General features: G+C 43.8%; 2 protein-coding genes across 2 annotated transcripts in view; one reads left to right on the forward strand and one right to left on the reverse strand.

The window, feature by feature from the left end:
• The window catches only part of LOC149331464 (uncharacterized), a 45,735-nt gene extending 44,804 nt beyond the window's left edge, over positions 1 to 931 (reverse strand). Inside the window, exon 1 of the mRNA XM_089556618.1 lies at positions 776 to 931. Within this exon, the coding sequence (XP_089412744.1) occupies positions 776 to 823 (48 nt within the window). The 5' untranslated portion in view covers positions 824 to 931. The remainder of the gene's footprint in view (positions 1 to 775) is intronic.
• Positions 932 to 1,251: 320 nt separating this feature from the next.
• On the forward strand, positions 1,252 to 22,333 carry LOC149331465 (2-oxoadipate dehydrogenase complex component E1). The gene is made up of 22 exons (XM_089556619.1): positions 1,252 to 1,867; positions 3,399 to 3,513; positions 3,593 to 3,728; positions 3,812 to 3,922; positions 3,999 to 4,110; positions 4,198 to 4,295; positions 5,372 to 5,435; positions 5,499 to 5,572; positions 6,687 to 6,943; positions 8,079 to 8,154; positions 9,977 to 10,168; positions 10,567 to 10,668; positions 11,658 to 11,789; positions 11,879 to 11,999; positions 12,731 to 12,882; positions 13,559 to 13,715; positions 14,461 to 14,561; positions 15,128 to 15,229; positions 18,455 to 18,700; positions 20,773 to 20,836; positions 21,032 to 21,117; positions 21,860 to 22,333. The coding sequence occupies exons 1-22, from the start codon at positions 1,756 to 1,758 to the stop codon at positions 21,962 to 21,964; spliced, it is 2,715 nt and encodes a 904-aa protein (XP_089412745.1). The 5' UTR covers positions 1,252 to 1,755; the 3' UTR covers positions 21,965 to 22,333.
• The last annotated feature ends 211 nt before the right edge of the window (positions 22,334 to 22,544 follow it).

Consider the following 22,544-nt stretch of genomic DNA (forward strand, 5'->3'; position numbering starts at 1 on the left):
GACGCTCTCGTCATCACTTTGTTTAACATTGTATGACCGTGAAAACTAAACTTCCGGTATTGAGAAAGAGAAAAATAAATAAAAATAAAATGTTCAAAACACTGCATGCGAAAGCCACAGGCGAAACAGATCGCGCAGATAAAGTCGTCGACACAGAAGGAGTGAGGATCATAAAATGAGCACGGTAGAGTGTAAACAACTGGAAAGTATTTATTGTTCACGGAAGACCCAAGTTTAACCTCTGGGACAGTGATCTGCAACGCGACTGGCTCCTCTGGGACAAAGAAGTCTCCAAAGAGGAATAAAATAGAAAACGAAAATAGCACCTGAAAGGAGCCATTGTCTTAATTGACGATCCACGTCGAGCCCTTCTAGGAGCTCGTTTGTAACTATATCGATCAGAAATAGGACAGAGTAGCCAGGATCGATCGTGGACGAGTAGGCACTATGCTTGTTTCACTTGGTTACTTCGCTCAACTCGCACGCTTTGTTAACAAGTAAAATATTACGGGAGCAACAACATAAACAAACCTCACTGCACCTGACGCTAAACTTGACAGCCCACTGCGACTGAAACAACTTGACCTAGCTGCCGATCACAACCACCAATGTGAACAAAGTTGAATCACCAAAGAAGAAATTAAAAACCAGTCTCGGGAATCCGTAAGAGGTTGATTTCGATCGCACGCGATCTTTTTTTGTACTTTCTTTTCGCAAACCCCCGAGCCCGAAGAGCCGATCGTGAGAAGGCACCACGCGAAACTAGATCACTCACCCACGCAGCTAGAGGGGACTGGAGGAAGCCTTCTTCGCCATTAGCCATGCTGAACTTGCGGTATTTTTCACCTTTCAAGCTCAAATCGACGGCAGGCGAACGCCAATTTCATCCCTTTTCGCTGAAACCGCACTGCCATCGTCCATGTTGGCTGAGGGGACCGACAACTAGCGCCAGTGAGCGGCGTCCACAGACGTTTCGGTATAGTTTTGGGAGAGGAGGGTACCATAGTGAGCCATATGAGTGAGCGGCTGCCGTTAGGCAGTACGGCAGTATGCTTCGTGCCGCTGCGGCGTCGCTGCTCGTATTACTTTGTTTTGTACCATGTTTTGTACCGTTATTGCTACCGTGTTTTACTAAAGGGCAACGAAGAATGTAACAGCGAACTGATATATATATATATTTTAAATCTGTAAATGAGATCCTGAGTGCGAATCTCAGAAACCGTTTGCGTTGGTCCACATTTGATGCAAGTTGCTCTCAGAACTTACGCACAGCTAATTCTCTTTGCAGGTGAGGAGGAGTATCGAAAGACTGGGGAATCGTGAACACGTTTGCCAGGTATAAGTCCGCTCGATATGCTTGCAGGGGCGGCTGTCTGCGCGCCAGACGTTGCTCCAGACAATGGGTCTCATTGTGCCTTCTCAAGAGCCGAGGTTTCAAAAGCCGCAATGCAAATAAAGATAACCGCTCTGATAAGGCGTCAGGGGGTTCGTCACAATCGGACAAAAAAGCGAAAGCCGCCGCTCTTCTCCGCACTGGTTGCGCGCTCCCCAAGGACGCACCCGTTAGTGCGTGTGCGAGGGGGAAAGACGACTCTCGTGTTGCGGCGGCTGCGGCGACCGCTGTACTACTGCGGCGAGCGACTTCGACGGGAACGGGCCTCCACGGCCGCAAAAAAGGTCGTTGACGCGCCGCGCCAGGAGTCCAGCCTGCTGAAGCGTCGGAATGAGCGACTAAGCTGACCGGACATCATCACCATGAACCGATTCGCGCGCCTGGACGTGGCGAGCAGACGACTTCTGCGATGGCACGTCTCCAGGTTGCAGCGAATGAACTACACGTACAGTTCGGGAGGCTTCTCCAAAGATCGTACGTAGAGGCAGCTGGGAAGTAGCTTTATCTGCGCTTTATGATCAAACTTGCGCCATGCTTGCTACACCTGCAACAGGTGTCGTAGTCACGACCGCGCCAGTTTAGCGGCTCACCTTACGCGACCTTACGGACTAGCAGCGCGCCTTTTTCCTACCGACATGGCTGCTGCTTCGGAAATACAACTGCATATTAAGCGTGGATCGCATTGCGGACCAATCCATGCGTCTGTCGTTTAAACGTGCGCGAATAGATGATGATGATCATTTCAGATGGTTTCAGCCTGCAATCTAACGCTTGTACGCGTGCAGAAAAATGGAAGCCGGTTGGCGCGATTTTTTTCCTCCTGCTCTCGGAACTGTTTCCCGTTGAATTTAGTGGTGTAAATGCTGTACTAAGATTTTTTGTATCATCAATGTATGTGCTTTTAGAATTACCAGCATTTTGCTCGCATATATATGTTAAAAGTAGTGTCCAAACTTTGTTTCACATACACAAGGATGCTGAACTATAACCACTGACAAATTTTATTCTCAAAATAGTGTACAGCATGTACACTTTGTCATGCAAGCCGGTGCTCCAATATCAGCGTACAATCTTTTACCCAAATTTTAAGTGATGTGCATCTGCAAGCTCACGAAGAGATATATTTATACATTGCTACAAAATATCTCTTTCCTCGTGTACTATCCGAGTACTGCCCTGAATGTATACTACAGCAGTTGATCCCACTTTAACGACTATGAAAGAAAAAGTGTGGCACTGTGTGTGCCAGTAGTATATGCCAGGTCTCCTTTTTGAACTCGTAATTGCTGATGAAAGTTGATTTTAGTAAATATTGCTACCAGCGAGAGGCCCATTAATGCTTGCACAAAAAGTTTAATGTGAAATGAGCACATTGAAAATGCGTGCATGGATTTTAATGCAAAAGCAACATTAAGATATTTGGTGAGAACTATAGTTGAAGCCAAAAAAGCTAGTCTTTCTTCATGCACATTTCATCATGCACACGAGGCTATATTTCTGGCTGTCAGTCTGTCCAGATTTTTTACAGTGTACCGGTCCACCATTTACTGCTGGAGAGCCATATACGGTTTTCTGGAAACTCCGTTCTTTGCACTATTTTTCATATATTTCTAAAGGATTCAACTGAGAAAAACTGCCATTATTTTGTGGCAGATGTGGATAAAAGAATTATTTCTCTTATCTAATGGCTGAAGGCTTGTCAATATCAGTTGTGGAAAAAAATTAAACAAGTATGGAGGTTCAGTGCACACAGAGAAATGGGAGATGTTACTGAAAAATTTAGTACTGTTTACTACGTACAGTGTCGATCTTGTAGTTTGTGTAGTGGTGTATTTGTATGCCGTATTTGAAAAGACAAAACTGTGCATATATTTTTTTGGTTACTAATTGCTAATGTTGTCTCATTTTTGTAACATAACTGATATATATTCACCCGTTACACTGCTGTGGTAGATGCCCTCTTGTATAAGCTTAGTCGCAATACACACATCATTTTGTTCACCAGTCATAGACACAGCTGCCAGGGATGACCGAAGACTCAGTGAGCTCGTCACTGCGTACCGAAGATGCGGACACAAGACTGCAAAGATCAATCCCATTACCACAACCCCTTCAACACAGTAAGAGCACCTCAATTTGTCAGCACGTTGAGTACCTGTGTCAACTTACACTTTTCTGTGCGTATCTGTCATCTCCCAGGTATGTCAAAGACCTCGAGCTGCAGACATACAATCTCACTCCAACCGAAATTGTCTCTGGACAAAATGTGGAAAGTATTGTGGAACACCTGAGAGCCGCCTACTGCGGGCCCCTTGGAGTGGAGTTTATGCACATGGTACTTAAGGAATTGTAGCTTGCAATATAGGGTGAATACAGTATGTCTTGTGCTGATCATCTGATCATCTGGCTCTTGTACAGGATGAGGAGAAAAGGACGTGGTTTGCAGATCGCTATGAGAGTCTCATTAGCCAAGGAAGACCACCTGTTGAAAGGCGCAAAAAGATGGCGGAGATCTTGTTGAAGTCACAGGTACCATGCTATCTTTTTTTTTTACAGCTCCATTGTATTTATGCATATTCATTGTGATACTGTCCCATGATTTCAGGTGTTTGACAACTTCCTGGCTGCAAAGTTTTCAACAGTGAAACGGTATGGTGGAGAAGGTGCTGAGAGCATGATGACCTTCTTTTATGAACTCTTCTGCCAAGCACCTAAAAGTGAGTCCTGATATTTACTTTCACTTCATTAATTTGAGAAGTCGCTAGGGAGCATGTTTGACATTACGAGCTTCCTGCTTTTTGCAGCTGGGGTAACGGACATCGTTGTGGGCATGCCTCACAGAGGACGACTTAATCTGCTCACTGGGCTCCTGGACTTCCCACCAGTGCAAGTGTTTCAGAAGGTGCGCAGTTATTTAGCACTTTTTGAGGTCACTATTCAGTGCCTTCAATGAGTAGCAGTGGACAAGAAACATACATGTCTCTAGGGTAACTGAAACCACTGACGAAGTGTTGATTTATAGCATGAGAGAAAAGACAGGTCTCAACTCAAGGTCAAGGACAGGCCAAAGTATTATGAAAACAAAAAACAACACTCACTTTATTCTAATGCAGTGTACAGTTATGCACTGAGTATGAGTTAAAAGCATAGTTTTTGCTCTTTCCTGAGTGGTTTTTCTCTGACTATGTAATCCTTTAATGCATTTTCAAGTGTTCCGCGAAAATAGAAGTAAATTTGGCTCTTGTTCTGGCAATAAACCAGCGAAAGCAAAGATATATGACCTGAGGAAGGCACACACACACACTCTTGTCTCTGGGCTCTTGCGGGCAAACAAAATGTTCTCTTTTGTATTGCTTATGCCTGTAAATGAGAAACCATGGTGCAGCCAAATTATATAATCTGACAACCTGGGCGAGATATTATAACAATTCTGGAACTGGTTCCGTTCTCTTGTATTTCTAATCCTCCTTTATTGATTGAAACTATGACGACGGCCTTGTGTATTCTCAGAAGGAGAAGGCCAAGTTTTAGCTCAGAGTCAGGTGATTGTGTAATTGCTGGGCTTCACTAATGCAACCTTATACTAAACACCTCACACTCAATTTTCACTGAAGCCAGCACAGTTTCTTTGTTGCAAGTTACCGTTACAGTAAAGGATGTGGTGGAAACCAACTATGGGCTGTACTAAAAACAAATCAAAGCAGAAAAAAAACAGACAGGGGAACTTTTTTTTTTTTTTGAGTTCCTAATGCTTTCTGGAAATAAAAAGCTTGTGGATTATTGTTCCAGATGCGGAATGGCTTTTGATTGAAGCTTTTGCACATTTCATGATCTCTCTTAACACAACAGTGCCATTTCATGTCTACTTTTCATTTTCATAACTTCAGTGCTAAGGGTTGCTCTGTTCAGCGATTGTGGCAAAAGGAAGCAAAAGCGACTTAGTGTGTTCCTTTGCATGTGTGTCGTACTCTCTTCCAGATGAAAGGCATGCCTGAGGTTCCCCCAGGCACAAAGGGCAGCGGAGATGTCCTCTCCCACCTGAGTAAGCGATTCAGTTGAGGTGCCAATGCCCGTCAGCTGCAGCATCCTGTTACATTCTTTCCAGACACATCGGTGGACCTGCAAGGCTACCCTGGCCCCTTGCACGCATCTCTGCTGCCTAATCCATCCCATTTAGAGGTAATGAGGACTCCACACGGGTATCCCAGCTTAGGTTTCATGAGCTGCAAAACACTCTTATCAAGATTTTTATAAAATGCTGTGATTGGCTTTGCAAACTCATGCCTTGCTTGTTACATATCTGATGAAGTTATGCTTTTGCAAGATCTTTCTGAAAATGGGCCGTAATGCACTGCAGAACAGTAATCTGTGACACTTCCTCTCTTGAGCACTGCAAGCAAATTAAAATACAGGCTCTTTTGCTATTACTTTTGTTGCATAAGCATCAGTAGCTGCCATGGCATCTTACAGCAAACGCATGCATTCACACTTTTGTGAAGAAGTAAGAGTCTACTCTGTATAATTAATCATTATTAATAATCTTGTGGAGTTTGAATAAAGGTGAGTGTTTTTTAATGCACTTTGTGTTGATTGGATCTAGGCGCCAATTTGAATAAGCCAGTAGTTCGAATTGAGTGAGTTTGCATTAACAAGAGTCCACTGGACCGTGTTGTTCCACTTCAAAGTTGCACCATTTTGCCTGCAGTCTCAAAAGCTGCACAAAAACACAGTGCTGCAACAGTTCAGTTAATCCATTTCATCTGTCGCTTTGCCTTCCAAATTCATTGGTTGAAATTCCAATGTGATGAATACTACCAGCTATGAAAAAGACACCAATAACCAAGGCTTTCTATTCCCTCTCTTCTTTTGAAAAGAGGTGGTCATCTGCTCTTAAAACCACAAAACTCCTTATAACTCATAATCCAGTTGAGATATTTAAATTTTAATTGCATATTTGGGCTCAACATAAAAAAAAGCAACTTTTGTGGTAATTATGATCATTGTGTTGTGAGTGCGGGCTAGTTGGTAATCCATGGTAAGTGTAATGTGCGGTAAACACAGGTACGTAAGAAAGGCGATGGAAGTGCTTGTCCGTCGTCTTTCTTGTGTGCCTGTGTTTGTCACGCTTTACATTTACCATTATGATGACGACTGTGCTAGAAATAAAAAAAATGGTTGTAAGACTTGCATTCTCCTTAAATACATGTTACACTCAAATGTAAATTGTACTGCAGCTAACTACACACTCTACATGCAAACCTTGATGTCCGCATTTCTCCCTCTTCTGAACCAGGGTGTTAGTCCCGTGGCAGTGGGAAAAGCGCGGGCACGACTGCAGAGTTTGGACCCGGTGAAGTATGCCCAGCATTCGTGGGGTGGCAGATATCCAGTGCTGCCCGTCCAGATCCATGGCGACGCATCGTTCGCAGCCCAGGGTGTTATCATGGAGACTGTTGCCATGTCGAGACTGCCAGAATTCACCGTGGGCGGCTCTCTTCACTTGGTGGTCAACAACCAGATTGGATTCACCACACCATCAAATTACGGCAGGTGATGAACTCTGCATCATGCAAAAGTCATTGCCATTAAAAAACCTGTGTAGTATATGAACCTGTATGACGCCACCTCTGTATGACACAGGTGGAGAGAGGGAAAACCACCTCTCCACTTGTAGGAGAGAGGAAGGAGAGGCTAGGCTAAGAATGACTCAGCACAAAAGAAGAAAAAAGCGATTATGATTAGAAATGGAATAAGAATGGGCGTGAAATAGAATCAGAATTGGAATAGATTGGCGAGTGAAAGACGTGATGTTTTGTGGGCGAAAACTTAACGGAGATGAAGAAAAGATACACAGCAAGGCACGTGTCCTGTGTATTCTTTCTTCGTCTTTGTTAAGTTTGCGCCCACAAAACACCATGAACAGCTTCCAACTTGACAAGCTTTTTATTCCGGGCGCAGGACAATGGAATCAGAATTGGAATAGAACCAGAATTGGGATAGATTGGCTAGTGGATGAGAAATGCTATTGCATTCCTTTGCATCAATACAATTGATTGCCTCTAAATTTTTTTCTCTGCGTATAACTTTTACAGTGTCAGGAGAGCTTGTCAAAAAAGCTTTTGTGGCTTTCCTTGCAGCTACATTAGTTAGTACAAATAAATTTGTGCTGGTTTTTTGCATTCATGAGTGAATTTTAGGCCGGTGTTGCGGTAATTTGGTCATATAAGAATTTTCATTGTGCTTAGTCATGCTCTTGATCCAAGGTTCACTGGGAAAATCTGGGAACAGTACACATGATGGCATTTGACAGCAGAAACAAGTGTCAGCTAAGCTCATAACTAAGAAATATGGTCAATGCTGCGAACAACTGGGACCGTGTTTTGAGCACCAAACATTCCGAATGCTATGTAGCATTGGCTTCAGTTCTTGGGAGCTAACACACTGAGCTGGAGCTTGCATTGTGCAGTAGTCTTCTACCAAATCTAGTATGTTTGACTTGAATGCAGTATTATTTTACTTGTTTCATTACTGCAAGTAGCTTACATAACATACCTGCAACGTGCTGTAGAGAAAAAGCTTATTGTCTTTGAAAGCAGTGTCGTGAATGAAGCATAAGCTATCTGATAGGCTTGAATGCAGGCCATAAACAACATTTTCTCCTGTTCTTTTTTTTTTTTTTAAACAGGTCATCAGCTTATGTCAGTGATATTATGAAGATGATTGATGCTCCAGTGATACACGTGAATGGAGATGATCCCGAGGTATGGATAACCTTTGTTATTCAGAAAGGAAATTTTTTATCCAAGGTTGGGGTAGTGGTATGAAAAAAGGCTATAGTGGGATACAATGGAAGAACAAAGTAGCAAATAGCCCTCAAATGAAACCCTCCAGCCAATCACGACGACAATTCTCTTGACGTCACGGTTAATCCCCTTGGACCTGCCAGCATGACATCGCAGGGGGTGGTGGATGAAAGGGGATTAACAACGGCTCAATTGGATTAACCACGACCTCATGAAAATCGTTCACAATTGTCTGGAGGGCTTCCTTTGAGGGGCATCTGCTGCTTCATTCTTGACTTGTATCCGTCTGTAGCTATTTTCCTGCCTGGAAACAGCAGCTGTAGCTTTCTTTTCTTGACATCCACATTGGTTTTCACTCTTGTGCTCTTTTGCATTCTACTTTTTTCTTTTGAAATATAAGGAAAGAAGATGAATAAATCTATGTTTTTGACTAAAACGTCTAGGCATTGATGCGCAGGCACTGGGCACTGCAGACTGTGGCATAGGCAGTAGTTTTGCTGCATGGGTGGGAAGTGGGCTCTGAAATACCTTTTTTTTTGGAACCAATGAGATGAGGTGAAAACTAAGCCATTGATACATAATTGTGGAAAGAATTTACTTTCTTGAATTTAATCAGTTTAGTTTAATAGTATTGTCACATAGTGGTGACTGCAGTCGGCGAACAGGAAAACAGCAAGAATGGCTTCCAAACAAAACTCTTTATTTGGGCTGACCTGCGCCCACAAAGAACTGAATCACTCGGTGGCGGCGTATTCAATAAGTGTGCTCGGTGGTCGTCGAACAGAATGCCGGTCGCTCTTGGCCATGCTCTTTTTAAAGCTGATAGCGAACTTTCGAGATAAAGCTTGGAAAGTTACTAGAACAGTGTGGAACAACGTAGAATCTGCTCCGCCTGGATACGATCAATAGAGATAAATCTAGGCGCGTCTTGCATCACAAACAAAGCGTTAAAACGGTGTGCCGGCAGCTTTGAAGAATGAACAAACAAACACTACAAACATTCGCGGCAGTATGTAGATATTGCAAATGCATGAAGATAGCATTGCAACCATTGCTGTCAGATTTCAAGCCAAAGAAAGAAAATGCATCACCTTGTGTCCAAGTCTTTCCTTCTGTGATTCCTGCCTCTCTTTTTTTGCTCTTCCCTGCTTTGAGACCACTCATATTCAAGTGTAGGCTGTTATGGCCTAGGGCCCGATTCCCAGTGCTTGTGCATTTCGCCCTTTTCCCCAAAGGGACATATTGAACCTCTAAATGTAGTCATATGGCACTTAGCTGAAGTATTGCACTGCATTGCATAGTTACCTGCATTACATAATTATTTGCAACACTACACTGGCTGAAAATCTAGCTAATTCCGTGAGTAATTTGAGAAGTGAGCACTAGCTGCTGTCCAGAAGCTCATAAGTATTTAAGAAATGCCACAATTTGGAATGGTTCCTAGAGTATTAAATTACTGTCAAGAGTATTTTACTGTATATTACCATGATGTGCACCATGACAGTGTGCAGTAATCGCAGTTATGTATTCAAGTTACGTACTGGTTTTCATTTATTTATGTAAGGTCAAGCATATTTAAGGAGAGAGGGGTTTCATTCTTACTAGACCTCAGCCGCCTATGCGATGTATTTTCCTATGGGATGTGAGAGGATGCACACCAGAGGATTTATGCTCCTGTTAACGGGATTTACTTTATCTTCACAGCTTCATAGCTAAGTGTGTTTAAAATCTGTTAACTGTTGCATGTGAAAAATGCAATAACACAGTTGTCAAATTGCAGGCTGTGGCTTTAGCGACACAGTTGGCCATGGAATACAGAGAGAAGTTCAACGACGATATTCTCCTGGATATGCTGTGCTTCCGCCGTTGGGGACACAACGAGATGGATGACCCCACGTTCACCAACCCACTCATGTACGATGCGATTCATGCAAGAGACAGCGTGCCCAATGACTATGCAAAGCAGCTGCAGGTAAGAAGTGCCGCACTTATATTGTTGTAGTCCCAGAACCAAAGTTACAGTGCGGTCATACTGCACTGTTTCTTGTTACTGGTGTCTGGACATCGTGATATGGAGCAGCTTTTTACTCGGGGGTGCATTGTTACTTCTCAGGGAGTGCATTGTTAATTGCCAAGTATTCTTCCTCTTTACACGATAAGGTGAAGTATTTCCAGAGGTAGTTTGCCACAGTGAAGGTACAGGCACATATAAATACAAGAAGAACAGCCACCTTGCTAAGCTTGGGGCAACATTGCAATTTTGTGCAGCAAGTGTTTTCACTTGTCACAAATAACCAGCAACTTGTGTGGAATTTTTGAGGTTGTGTGCAAATCATTATTTTTAATATCTTTGTCTTTTTTTCTGCACAGGATGAGGGAAGCCTCGATGCCTCCGAGAGACAGAAAATTGTGGCCGACCACATGGCATTTTTGGGTGAACATTTCAAGATGATTGAAAACTACACTCCTACGGTAGGCGGCTGGATTTATTGCATAAACCGATTCGCTTTTTTGAATAGTTAACAAAAAAATCATACATGATTTTAGTTCTGTCCATTATTGTTTGTGAAATGCAGATACTAAGAGGGGCTTAACTTCAGGACACAGTCAGATGCAACATCGGGCTGCAAGCTTAGCAGTGGTTTCCCTCACATCAGTCATAGACATCAAATAAATCTCATTCTCATAGTATTGTTTCCATGCGGCACATACCTTGAACAGTTTTTTTCAATGCTGTATGGTAAGGTGGCTACAGTATAAGGTAAAGTCACCATGAGGTCTGCAGAGCTTATACTTAATGGCAGGAGAGATAATTTTTAATTAATAATTACTGGAGGCAACTTATTCTAGCATACACATTCCCATGTTCTTGGCGCCAAGCAGTGTTTGACGTTGTAATGGAATGGTGCCTTGCCATTTAATTTTGATCTTGCGTATTTTAAATTTTGCTCTTGTCATTTGTCAGATCCAGTTGTATGGTGAAAACTGTTGATGCAAATGGTACACAAGAAGCACTGCATATATTGTGACATTGTCTTCAGGCTATGAAACACCTCAAATATACTGGCATTAACCCCCCCCCCCCCTTCTCAATTCAGTCACTAGAAAGATTCCCAGTGGGCATTGCAACTCCCATGCATGTCCTGCGGATGTTCAGGATGTCTGCAAAACATCCACTGAAGGTTCAGTGCCCAACAGGTTGGAAACTGTGCCATAATGATTTTTTTCTTTGAGGTATTTTTACTAGTGTATTACTGTCTTTAGCTGCTAAAAAATGCATTAAATATTAAAGGTGTCCAGGAATTGAACCATAATCTTGTTTTTCTTTCATCTGACCTCTCTGATAATCAGATTCATTCTCTCAGTCTCATCAATGTTGGCGTTGCAAGTTGTTGCATCTTTGAAGTTTTCATAACCGTATGCAGCCGCCCAGCCTCTAGAGCCACATCTGTTCTGCACAGTTTCCCAGGTTCCAAGGCCGGTGGAGTGGCATGACCCAGGCCCCCTCAGCAGTCACATACTGGGACACGGGCGTGGATCCTGATGTGCTCAAGTACGTGGGTGCAAGGTCGGTGCAGGTTCCTCGTGAGGCAGTAAGTTCCCACACAACAACCAGTCCCCACTTGCGACCCCAGTCTGTAGCTTCCAGTTCTGAGAAGCATTTTGATCTTTATTTGTGCAGACTGTTCATCCACATCTGGTCAAAGTTCTCATCAATGAACGGCTTCGCAAGATTGAAGAGGGCAAAAGCCTCGAGTGGGCCACTGCAGAAGCACTTGCCCTGGGTTCCTTGCTGTATCAAGGTGAGTTTCCTGATGCTTGCAAATGTTTTTTTTTTTTTTTATTGTGCCATAGCACACTACTCATATGCTTGCCCTGTTGATGGTTAGAAAGCAACAGCTGGATAAGCTCTGATGACTTTCTCATAGGTAACTTGTGAGACTCTGCAGTGAGATAGGTATTGGTTAAACGTAGCACAGAACATACTTGCATGTGGGCTGTAGTTTGTGCTACTTTGGCAGTTTTTACAGCCGCACACTGTAGTTACTAGATAGTGTGTCTGAGTGGCAACAGAGTGGTAATCATCCAGGGTAGATTGTAAAAGAAGAAGACACACATTTGTGTCAAAGACGAAGTGGAACATGTGCTTCAGCAGCAGTGTGATCACCGTGGATGTCTGTGCTCGACTTGGCTAACCGCGGATTGCTTTCACCTCTGCTCCCTTCATCCCGGTTCCTTTCAATTAACCCCCGTCTTTCGCTAACTTATACTAAATGTTTAGGATTTGTATGCCAACACCTAGGCGGGCATTTCAGTTTAATTTGCTGTGTAGTATAATATTGCCCGACGATGTTCACTCTGCTTTTTGTTCAATTCTATACTGTAGATTAATTCTCTTGGAACCTGTTTAACAGCAGTGTACCGAGTTTTTTTTTTTTTTTTTTCAAGCAGCTTGTATTGCTCAAATGGAAATAGTTTGATTGCATTTGAGCATAACTGAAACCATGGCCCACTCTGTCTTTTCAACCGTCAGGGTTCAATGTTCGCATCTGTGGGCAAGATGTCGGCCGTGGCACATTCAGCCAGAGGCACGCCATTCTCGTCGACCGCACAAACGAGCAGCGCCTCATTCCACTCAACAATCTGAACCTTCCACCTGAACGTGGACCCCAGGGCCACTATGAGGTGCGCATTGGTTCCAGTGCTTCGTTAGCCATTCCTGCCGTGTCTGTTTATGGCATTTCAAACGGACACTGGGGAGAAAAATGATGTTGACCTGAATACATTACTGTGCTCCTACAACAAATAGGCTACTTTTCACTGAAAATGTAGCTTTTATAAGTTGTATAAACGACGAAAAATGAAACGCAGGGATTGCCTTCATCACCTGTTTTTACAAACAGACTCTGGTGACCTCAAGGCAGTTTTTTTCTTTCTGATCTCTGAGGCTGGATCGCGTTGCCATTCACTTCAAATGGTGATCACGTGGCATTTTTTATTATTGTTGTTACACGTGTGAACCAAGTGACGAGAAGAAAATGTGCTATTTTTTAAACCCCATTTTCTCAGCAAAAAATTTCTTCTCCTGCCAAACAAACATCATCACGGCCACAAAGAGCCGAAGAGAATAAATTCTTACAAATATTTTTACTAACACTAATTGGATGAAGTTGTTGTCAGTGCCCCTTTGAACTGCAAGTTTTAAAAATTCTCTAAATTAATTAAAGCAACTGCATTTCTACTATTTACACAATACATACAGAAATTGTTTTCAGTAATTACTTTTATATATTAGGGTATTGTCGCATTTGCAGTGCGATTGTAGAATGCCCCAAGTAATTACTTATGCCCCTACCTCCAGGTTGTGAACAGCCCTCTCTCAGAAGAAGCAGTGCTTTCGTTTGAGTATGGCTTTAGCCTGGAGACACCAAGGACCCTTGTGATATGGGAGGCCCAGTTCGGAGACTTCCACAACAGTGCGCAGGTCGTCATTGACACCTTTGTGACATCCGGTGAAGGTCAGTTCCATTTTGTGCTGATGTGCGAAAGAGCTAGGTTTTTGCTTCTTTGTCATCCTGTTCAGTTAATTTTGCACGCGCTTCAAATTTACTTGAAAAAAGGCCGCCACCGTCTGGAAGACGTTGAAGTAACGAGCGTTAGGCCGTGACGTCATCATTGGCATGAGGCAGCTGGTTGTTTCTACAATGCTGTTGTAGATGGCACTACAAGTCGCAGTGCAAGATGTGCTGTTTTATAGTTGCTACCACAGATGGCGCTGTGATCTCAGGGTGGTAGCAGACCCCACGAAATCTGGAAACGTGATGAGTAGTTGCTGCCACAGATGGCGCTGTGATCTCAGGGTGGTAGCAGACCCCACGAAATCTGGAAACATGATGAATAAGAGCTAACGCTCCTAAAAATTTCCTTCTTAAATCATACTAAAGGGCACCTGTAATGACAGTTGGAATCGAAACGTAGGCGACAGAAAGGAAGGTGATGAGAAGTGTGATGGGTGTGCTGTGCTCATTCGTAAGTAAAGTGAAGCATGCCAAAGAAGCCGTCTTCACCGTTTCAGCATGTGCTTACTGTGGACAAAAGAAATACCCTCTCTCTAGTTTGGAACCATACAATTTGCGCTCCTCCTTGGTTTGTCAAATTTCTTTTTTTGACACTGCTTGCGTCACAAAATATATTTGCCTTGTGTTTTGCATGTGTGGGAGTGAACGCAAGAGAAGCCACTCTAATGCTGTCTTGTGCTTTCAGCCAAATGGTTCCTACAAAGTGGGATGGTTGTTTTGCTGCCGCATGGCTTTGATGGAGCGGGTCCCGAGCACTCGTCATGCCGCATTGAGAGATTTTTACAGGTATAACACATTATATTGTTATGGAGTAGAAATTAGTAGCATGATTCGCAGGTCATCTGTCACAACCGTATTCTTTGGGAAGTTTGAACTAGCCCGATAGCAAAGTCGTATAAATATGTTGCTGTTAACTCATATGTTCAAACCTTCTTTTTTTTTTCTCAGTAGCTTTGATTCACAAGGACTTAACATTCGCAACATCGATGTCAGTGATTTAAGAACCTGGAACAGTGGCAAAGAGGTCACACAATTTCAATGATTGGTGCAAAAAAAAATTGTTAACAATATTGATCAGTGTTCTTAGGCTTTCCTATGAAGTGTACAGCATTAAGTTGCAGTAGCACCAGTCGCCTGAGTCATATACTTTATCTGTTAAAAATGTGATAAAAAGACATCTGGAACATCTGTACAGTGTAAGTGTGCTTGAAAACGTAAAATTAAGCCTAAAAAATCTTCAAACACACATGCCGTGGTAACTCCTTACTGTTTTTAAACGTATTTTTTCCTGTGACATGTGGTTGTTTTTGTACCTGCTATGCAAAATGACTTGAGCTTGTGCACGTTTTCAGATGACTGACAGCAAGGAAGATGCTGTGGATGGAGATGATATAAATTTTGGCTTTGTGAACCCGACAACCCCGGCCCAGTATTTCCACCTTCTGAGGAGACAGGTAAGAGTCTGACCAGGCGGAATGAGTAGTGTCCGGCTGTCTCTTGTGGGGTTTTAATAGGGGGAGATAAATCCGTTCTCCCCGTTTAACCGCGGCTGACACAGTTCAAAGCCGTGCGGACCCCACCCCGTGGTCGCGAGCGCTATGGAGCGCTTGCCAGGGCTGTGGCATGTTGGAAGTTGCGCGTCCGCGCCGAGGGTGGCGCCACGGTCGAAACGATTGCAGCGATCCTGGTATCGGCGGTAAACGCGGCTGCAGTTAAGCCTAATAAAGGTGAAATTTTTCGACCACTATCAATAATAAAAACATGCTTATGAACTAAATTATAACCAGCCATAGGTATTAAAAATAAGATATCAAAGAAATTAGTTGCGAAGATGACGACGGGGGTAACGCGGCAGCAGACGACAAGCAGACGACGCCCGGTCAGCCGCGCAAGCGAAAACCTCGACGTCAGCGACATTAGCACTGCAGCAGCGTCATTAGCGTCATGTCGAGTCACACAGTGAGCTTTTCTTGGTGTCTTTATACTAAAAACTAGCACTGCAGCATATTATGTTGTCCCTAGCCCAACGCACTGTGATTTCTTCTACACGAGTCAAAGGTTGAAAATTTTCGCTGCCTTTCTCTGCGTGTGTTTATTCATATAGCCACAGACTGATGCGTTTCAATACATGTCAGATGTTTTACTTCCCTGCTATTTACCTAAATCTCTTACAAAGTCGCGTACAGACTTATATTCAGTCATGTAGCATTTTATTATGTATACTGTACCTACCTCGATACCTTTTTTTATCCCCTATACATTCTCTGTGCGCTCATGTCTTCTAGGTTTACATAATGGCGTTTTTTTATTTTGATTTTTAGGATGCCTGTTACTGATACTGTAATGTCACTGATGCCTAAAATCACTTTTTGAACATCGATTGTCACTGCTGATGTTCTTTTAATAAATTGTTCTTTGTACAAAACCATTTACGTTTTTCGTTCTCGAGCGAGCGCAGCTGCTAAGCAGTCGCGCCGCTCGCCACCATGCACCATGCTACATCAACAGACACATCGAAATACAAAAGCGAGTGAGCAGATTCCGTAAGTACTTAGGAAATCAAGTGTGAATGCAGCGCGGGATCAGTTAATCACCAGTATTTACAAAGCTTGGATCGAGCTAGCGGCCGCCAGCACTAGCAACGCGCGAGTACAGTGCACTGTAGCGCGAGCAACCGGCCACAACCAGCCGCCTAAACGCTCGCCGCCATATTGGATTTTTGATGCGTTTACCGCCTCTCCCAGGTGCCGCCACCGTCGCCTTCTAAAAAAAACGTCCCCATTGGCTCTATGAGAGTGTCACTCCCTTGCGCTCGCCGACCACAGCGGGCCTTGCTCTGCGGGAACAAAGGAACGACACACTGGGTGACACAAACAAGGCATTTATTGCTATAACAACAATAACGCCAGCTAGCAACAAAATACACTGAGGAATCGAGGATGTCCGACTCACCAGCACGGTTACGAGCGAATGTTCGCCCACGGTAGGGCAGAGGGAAAACTCCGCGGCCGGACGGAACGGGCTTGGCGGGAGCAAGTTCCGACCAAGAGGTGCCCATCGACGAAGAGCGAAGCCGCGAGCGAAACGTCCGCTTGCTTTCCCGGTCTCAGGGAGAAGAGAACCGGCTATCCGCCGTGCGCGCGCAGCAAAACGCCATCCATGGCGCTGGTGTCGCTGCGACGCGAGCGCCCTCCCCTGTTAGTTAAAGTAACCCAACTGAGAACAGTGCGTCGCGTGGGAGCTAACCACAGTTGGGGTGCATCGCGGGAAAGCGAACCACAGGGAGGCGAGTGCATCCCCACACTCTTGATCACCTGCATCAGCACTCCTCCACATACTATATATATTCTTGCTAGATATCTAAACATGGGGCTAACGCCATTGCCACTTTGGGTTGTTAGTCAGTTCGGTTTCACCTTACAATCTGCTAGTTGTCCTGGTTAGCTTAGTTGGTGGACTGCCGTGGACAGGTGGTGATCCGACGGTTTGATTGGTTTGATTTCCAGACTGGGACGAATTTTTTTTCAACTGCAAAGTTCCCATGAAAGCTGTATTGCTTTCCATTGCACAGCCATTTGGCTGCGCTTGGGTGGATGCTAATGAGTAATTATACTCACCTATTATATATTGTTGCTGTAACAAGGTCACAAAACACTTTCATGTCATACAAATTCTCAAATTTAGTATTAGCAACAGTAACAATTAAAAAAATGGGTGCAGCTTCACAGGTTAATAGCATTGGCAACAGTGGTGCTGATGAAGCTTAAATGGTTCAGACTACTGATGTATGCTGGCATATAAACTTGCTTGTATTACCATTACCATTATTGGAATTCTGCCTCATAACAAATTTACAGCTTCTACAGTGAGAGAGCGACACACAAACCTTTGTAAGCCCCACAGCAAGTAGTGAAGATAGCAGTTGTGTTTTTTGTAGCAGATGTATCTTCGTTGGGGTGTTGACACCCAAGTAGCAAGCCGTTTTTTGTTCTTAAATCAGGAAAAAAAAAGTGGGAGGATAGAGCCATGGTGAATTCCAGCAGAGAGACAGAGGCCGGCGCTCAAAAAACACAAAGCACACTATATCATGAGTGTTTGCTGCTTTGTGGCTTGGTTTACTTTTTTGTTTCTCTCATCTTTCTCTTTTCTAGAAGGGTTTTCTGGCAGGCTAGTTGGTGCTTGTCGTTCATGATTATACTACGCGAAAAAAACACGGACAGAGACAGAAAACGTGTACACACTTTCTAGGTGTGACTGAGTAGATTAGACGATTTTGTGTTGGTGATTTTTTTACTGATAGCATTCCAAATTTAAACATGAATTTACTTCAGATTGCATTTTGTTTTTTTAATATTAATGTTTTGTAAACATTTGTAGCTGTTGTAATCATTCTTGTCATAGTAACCTGAATCAGAAAGTCATTTTCTATTAGTTTGAGCAAGCAGTCAAGTGCATCCATTACTTCATTCCCGAAGATGTGCTACCTGATTGCTTCTGAAGTGTTTGAGACTGTTACCTTGCCTTGTGTCTTTTTGTAGGCAAATCATAGTGATAATCCGCTGAGCTTCGAAGATTTTGTATCATGGCCATTTTCTGTGACGTCAAAGCAGTTTGTGCACAAGTATAGAACAAGGGTGGCCAACGTCTAGGTAATGAGCACTGGCTGGCACGCTGTGCAGATGGTGCGGAACTTCCGCAAGCCCCTGGTGGTGGCATCCCCGAAGATCCTGCTTCGCCACCCGGAGGCCACCTCCTCGCTGGAGGACATGGCACCGGGGAAGACCTTCCAGCCCGTCCTCTCGGACCCAGAGCCCCGACTGGGTGCCTCCAGGGTGCTGCTGTGCAGTGGCAAGCACTACTACGCACTGGCCAAGCACAGGGCCGAACTGGGCAGGGACAAGGACACGGCCATTGTCCGACTGGAGGTGAGGGAACAGTGGCTGCCTGCTCTGCTGAACAGGATGTGTCATCATCATCACCAGCCTGACTACGTCCACTGCAGGGCAAAGGCTTTCTCCATGTGTCTCCAATTAACCCTGTCCTTTTCCAATTGTGGCCACTGTATCCCTGAAAACTTGCTAACCTCATCCACCCACCTGACTTTCTGCTGCCCCCTGCTACGCTTGCCTTCTCTTGGAATCCACTCCGTTACCCTTAAGGACCAGCGGTTATCCTGCTTCACATTACATGCCCCGCCCAAGCCCATTTCTTCCTCTTGATTTTGACTAGGATATATGACTGGCTTGAAATTGAACTGCATGGCAGCACATCAGGCTATCAGAATGAAGGCAGCAACGTTAACAGGCAGGAAGCGGGAAGAGTGGTTTAGGCAGCAAAAAGGAGTTGATGCTATCATAGCTAAAATCAAGAAGGTGAAATTGAGATGCAGGACAGGTAATACAGAGAACAGAAAACCACTGGTTCACTAGGATAGCAAAGTGGGCTGCAAAAGAAAAAGAAAACATAGTAGCGATGGTAGAGAATAGGTGAGTGGATGAGATGAGGAAGATTGCGAGGATTGGGTGAGTGCATAGGACAGGGTTAACTGAAGGCATATGGGAGAGGCCCTTGCTCTGCAGTGGTCATCGGAAGAGGGAGGAAAGGGCGTGAGGATAGACTAATTGATGCAGTTGCTCTTGCAAAAATTTTAGGTTCTACCAGGATCAGGATGTACACGAATAAAAAAATAGAACTTGGCATGAATTAAAGCTAAGTCTTATCTCTTTTTTTCTTGGCAGAAGGTGTCTTCACATAACTTTTCTCCATTAAGTATACATGCTGTATGTACATTCAAGCCCACTTATAACAGCTGCAGCATGGGTCTCGGCCAGGAGAACGTGACTGCGCTGGAGAGCTTAGAAAGCGGCTTAATAAGGTCTGCTTTGAAGGAACAGATGTGCACAGCTTTTCAAAGTGTAAACACCACTTTTATCTGACTGTATTTTTTTGGCTGTAGTAGGGTAAGTCCCACTTACTACAAACTTCGGATGCAACGAATGGAATCTGTGTGACAGGCTCGTTATAAGTGGGCTTGACTGTAGAATGAAAAGGAAAAGTTTGGACTGTTATGTCAAATGCTGTCTCAGTTTCTTTTTTTTGCTTCTTTCCTTTACCTAGCATGCAGTTTGTATGCCAGAGAGAATTGTTATATCAAGGAAGCCTTAGCGACAAATGATATTATAGATGAAAATTCTCATTTGTTTGTTTTGGTTCTCCCTTTGCGTTTCTCTCAATTTACCCCATCTATATCTGAACTTGGAATGTGCATGGAATGGCATATAGAACACAGAAAGGCAACTTTTTGTTGTTTCAGCTTCTTGAACAATAATTTTCCAAGTTCAGTCCCCACCATGGCAACTGCATTTCTATGAAGACGGAACGCAAAACATGCCCGTGTGCTGTGCGATGTCAGCACATGTTAACTTTTTATAAGACTCAAGCTGTATGTGTATCGCATGCGTACAAATGGTGAAATTGCACTCAGAATGGCTCTAGAAAATGAATCACCAGTTTCAAGTCATTTCAATGCCTAGTTCTGTAGAAGAAAGGGGGTGCACATTTGTACCAATGACTTCGTAAAAAAGGCCTCAAATGTGTTACGTTACCCATACCTCAGCCTTATCGAAATGTAAGAAAACTTGCAATATAATTGAAAATTACTTTAAAAAGTATTATGAGGCAGTTGACTGATGGAAAACGTTCAAATGCTGAACAATTTTCTAAATTTTATTTTTCCCGGCAATATGGGCCCCGTTAAACGACCTGCGCTTATAAAAACACACAGAATACCAAGGAGACCTATCAGCGGAAGAAAATAACGTGCTGAATAGCTTGTTTGATTGTTCAGTAGTATTCATAATGCAAAAGGATGGCACGCAAATACACCGTTGTTTGTTGGCACTTTAAGCAAGCGGGACAACGCGAGTCCCAGTGTCGTCCTACAAATGGTTATTAAAAAACACCACAATTTACAATTCCTTTTAAACTTGCATTTCAGGCCCTGTGCCCATTCCCAGCCAAAGAACTTGCAGATGAACTTTCCAAGTACACTCAGGCGAAAGGTATGTACGCACATTCCTTGTCAGACTGTTCGCAGCGCTGGCTGGCCGTGCCACATGCCTAGTTATAGCACAGCGCTAAGAGCAGTCTTTCTTGAGGGTCTGAGGTTGTATGCATGCAGTTATTTCCAAATTATAATAAGCAAACCAGTGTATATAATTAGCCCTTTTCTTTCTTTTGTTTCGTATCTTGCGCAGAGTTCATCTGGTGCCAGGAAGAGCACAGGAACATGGGACCATGGTTTTTTGTGCAGCCACGCTTCGAAAACCTCTTGGGAAGACGGGTAAGAACGAAAAGTTTGCGATAAAGTTGCGCAAAATCAAGTCTCGAAAATGGGGTGCAATTGACGTACATTAGGAGGAAGCTTGAGACCCATTCAGGTTTTGTAAGCACTACAAGAACAGTTATTGTTCTCGGCTTCTCTACGATGCTATAGTGGGGTACAACTCAAGAACGCAGCGGCTTTTCCCCGGCAAAGGACCCCCTTTCCAGCCAGTGGCGTCAAGCAGTTCTTATGACCCTCCTAGCATGAGAATTCGGGGAGTGGCACCACAATGGAGAGAGAGGGGTCTATCTCGATCATAGAGGGAAGGGATTATCCCCTTGCATCTACCACTCCCTGTTTGTCACACTACTAGCAAGGGTCATGAAAATCATCCAACGCCATTGGCTGGAAGGGCTTTGATGGGAAAAAGCCGCTGCATTCTTAAGTTGTATCTGACTACAGCACTTATGACTGGTACACAAAACTTGAAGAGTTCTAAATTTTTTATTGGAAATGGTCTCTCACCAACCTTTTTCATTGCCCTAATTGAACTTTCAGTTACTATAAGGCCTGCTTTAAGTTTTATTGCATAATAAAGACATACAGCAAGCATTTACAGCATGTAGATTCTTCGTGCCTGTAGGCGGCTGGCCTCTAATCTGGTGCTGCCTACCTGTCTTGAGATTGCACTTATGTCGCCTTCATTCTGGGCAGTGCGTGTGGCCGATTTCAATGGTGTTTTCCATTCCCCCCCCCCCAGATTAAGTATGCTGGACGCTCGAACCTCGGTGTGCCTGCAGTTGGAGTGGGACAAGTTCACCAAAGAGAGTGCCAAGAAATCTTGCAGAAAGCATTCGCCAGCTGATGCAGTTGAAGCCTAGCACTGTGCTCATATCGTGTGGCACTGCAGCACATGCAAAGTCAATATATGTGCCATGGTTTTACATTTTTACTGACATTTTGGACACCAAGTGCCTGAAGACCATTTATTTGTTGCCATAGTGCTTCAACCTTATGTGATGTGCAAGCATTCCTCCGCTGTTCACTGAAAGGGAAGACTCAAGACATATGAATCATCACTGAGTCAATACAAAGCTTTGTTAATTCATCTGTTCAGTTTGAAATGTGGCATTGATTTTATGGCGTACTGTTTTATCGTGTGACAGCTGGATGGGTGGATCATGTGTGACATGAAGTCCACGCGTTACCTTGAATAAAGAGCAAATCAAAATGGCCTAGCTTTTGTGCATTTTTATTGAGGTAAAGATTCAAGTGTCTCGGTATGAGCCTCTGCTTGAGAGTCCACAATCATTTAGAGACATCTCTCGCTAGGGTATACCCACATGGCTGGATGGTTGCAAAAAGTGGAAGGAAAAGAATTTCATAAATGGCCTCGCTTTTGGCTGGCGCATTTGAACATAATGTCAGCCTGCATTTAGTGGCCA

The sequence above is a fragment of the Amblyomma mixtum genome, chromosome 8, assembly GCF_055824585.1.
Source record: "Amblyomma mixtum isolate Tamu chromosome 8, ASM5582458v1, whole genome shotgun sequence".
In the NCBI taxonomy this organism is placed as follows: domain Eukaryota; kingdom Metazoa; phylum Arthropoda; class Arachnida; order Ixodida; family Ixodidae; genus Amblyomma; species Amblyomma mixtum.

Excerpts from the sequence above, each read along its gene's own strand:
- LOC149331465 (XM_089556619.1), top strand. The coding sequence starts at position 1,756 with ATGAACCGATTCGCGCGCCTGGACGTGGCGAGCAGACGACTTCTGCGA. Across the intron at positions 4,296-5,371 it reads CAGTGCAAGTGTTTCAGAAG|ATGAAAGGCATGCCTGAGGT; the intron begins GTGCGCAGTTAT and ends ACTCTCTTCCAG. Across the intron at positions 5,436-5,498 it reads AGATGTCCTCTCCCACCTGA|ACACATCGGTGGACCTGCAA; the intron begins GTAAGCGATTCA and ends CATTCTTTCCAG.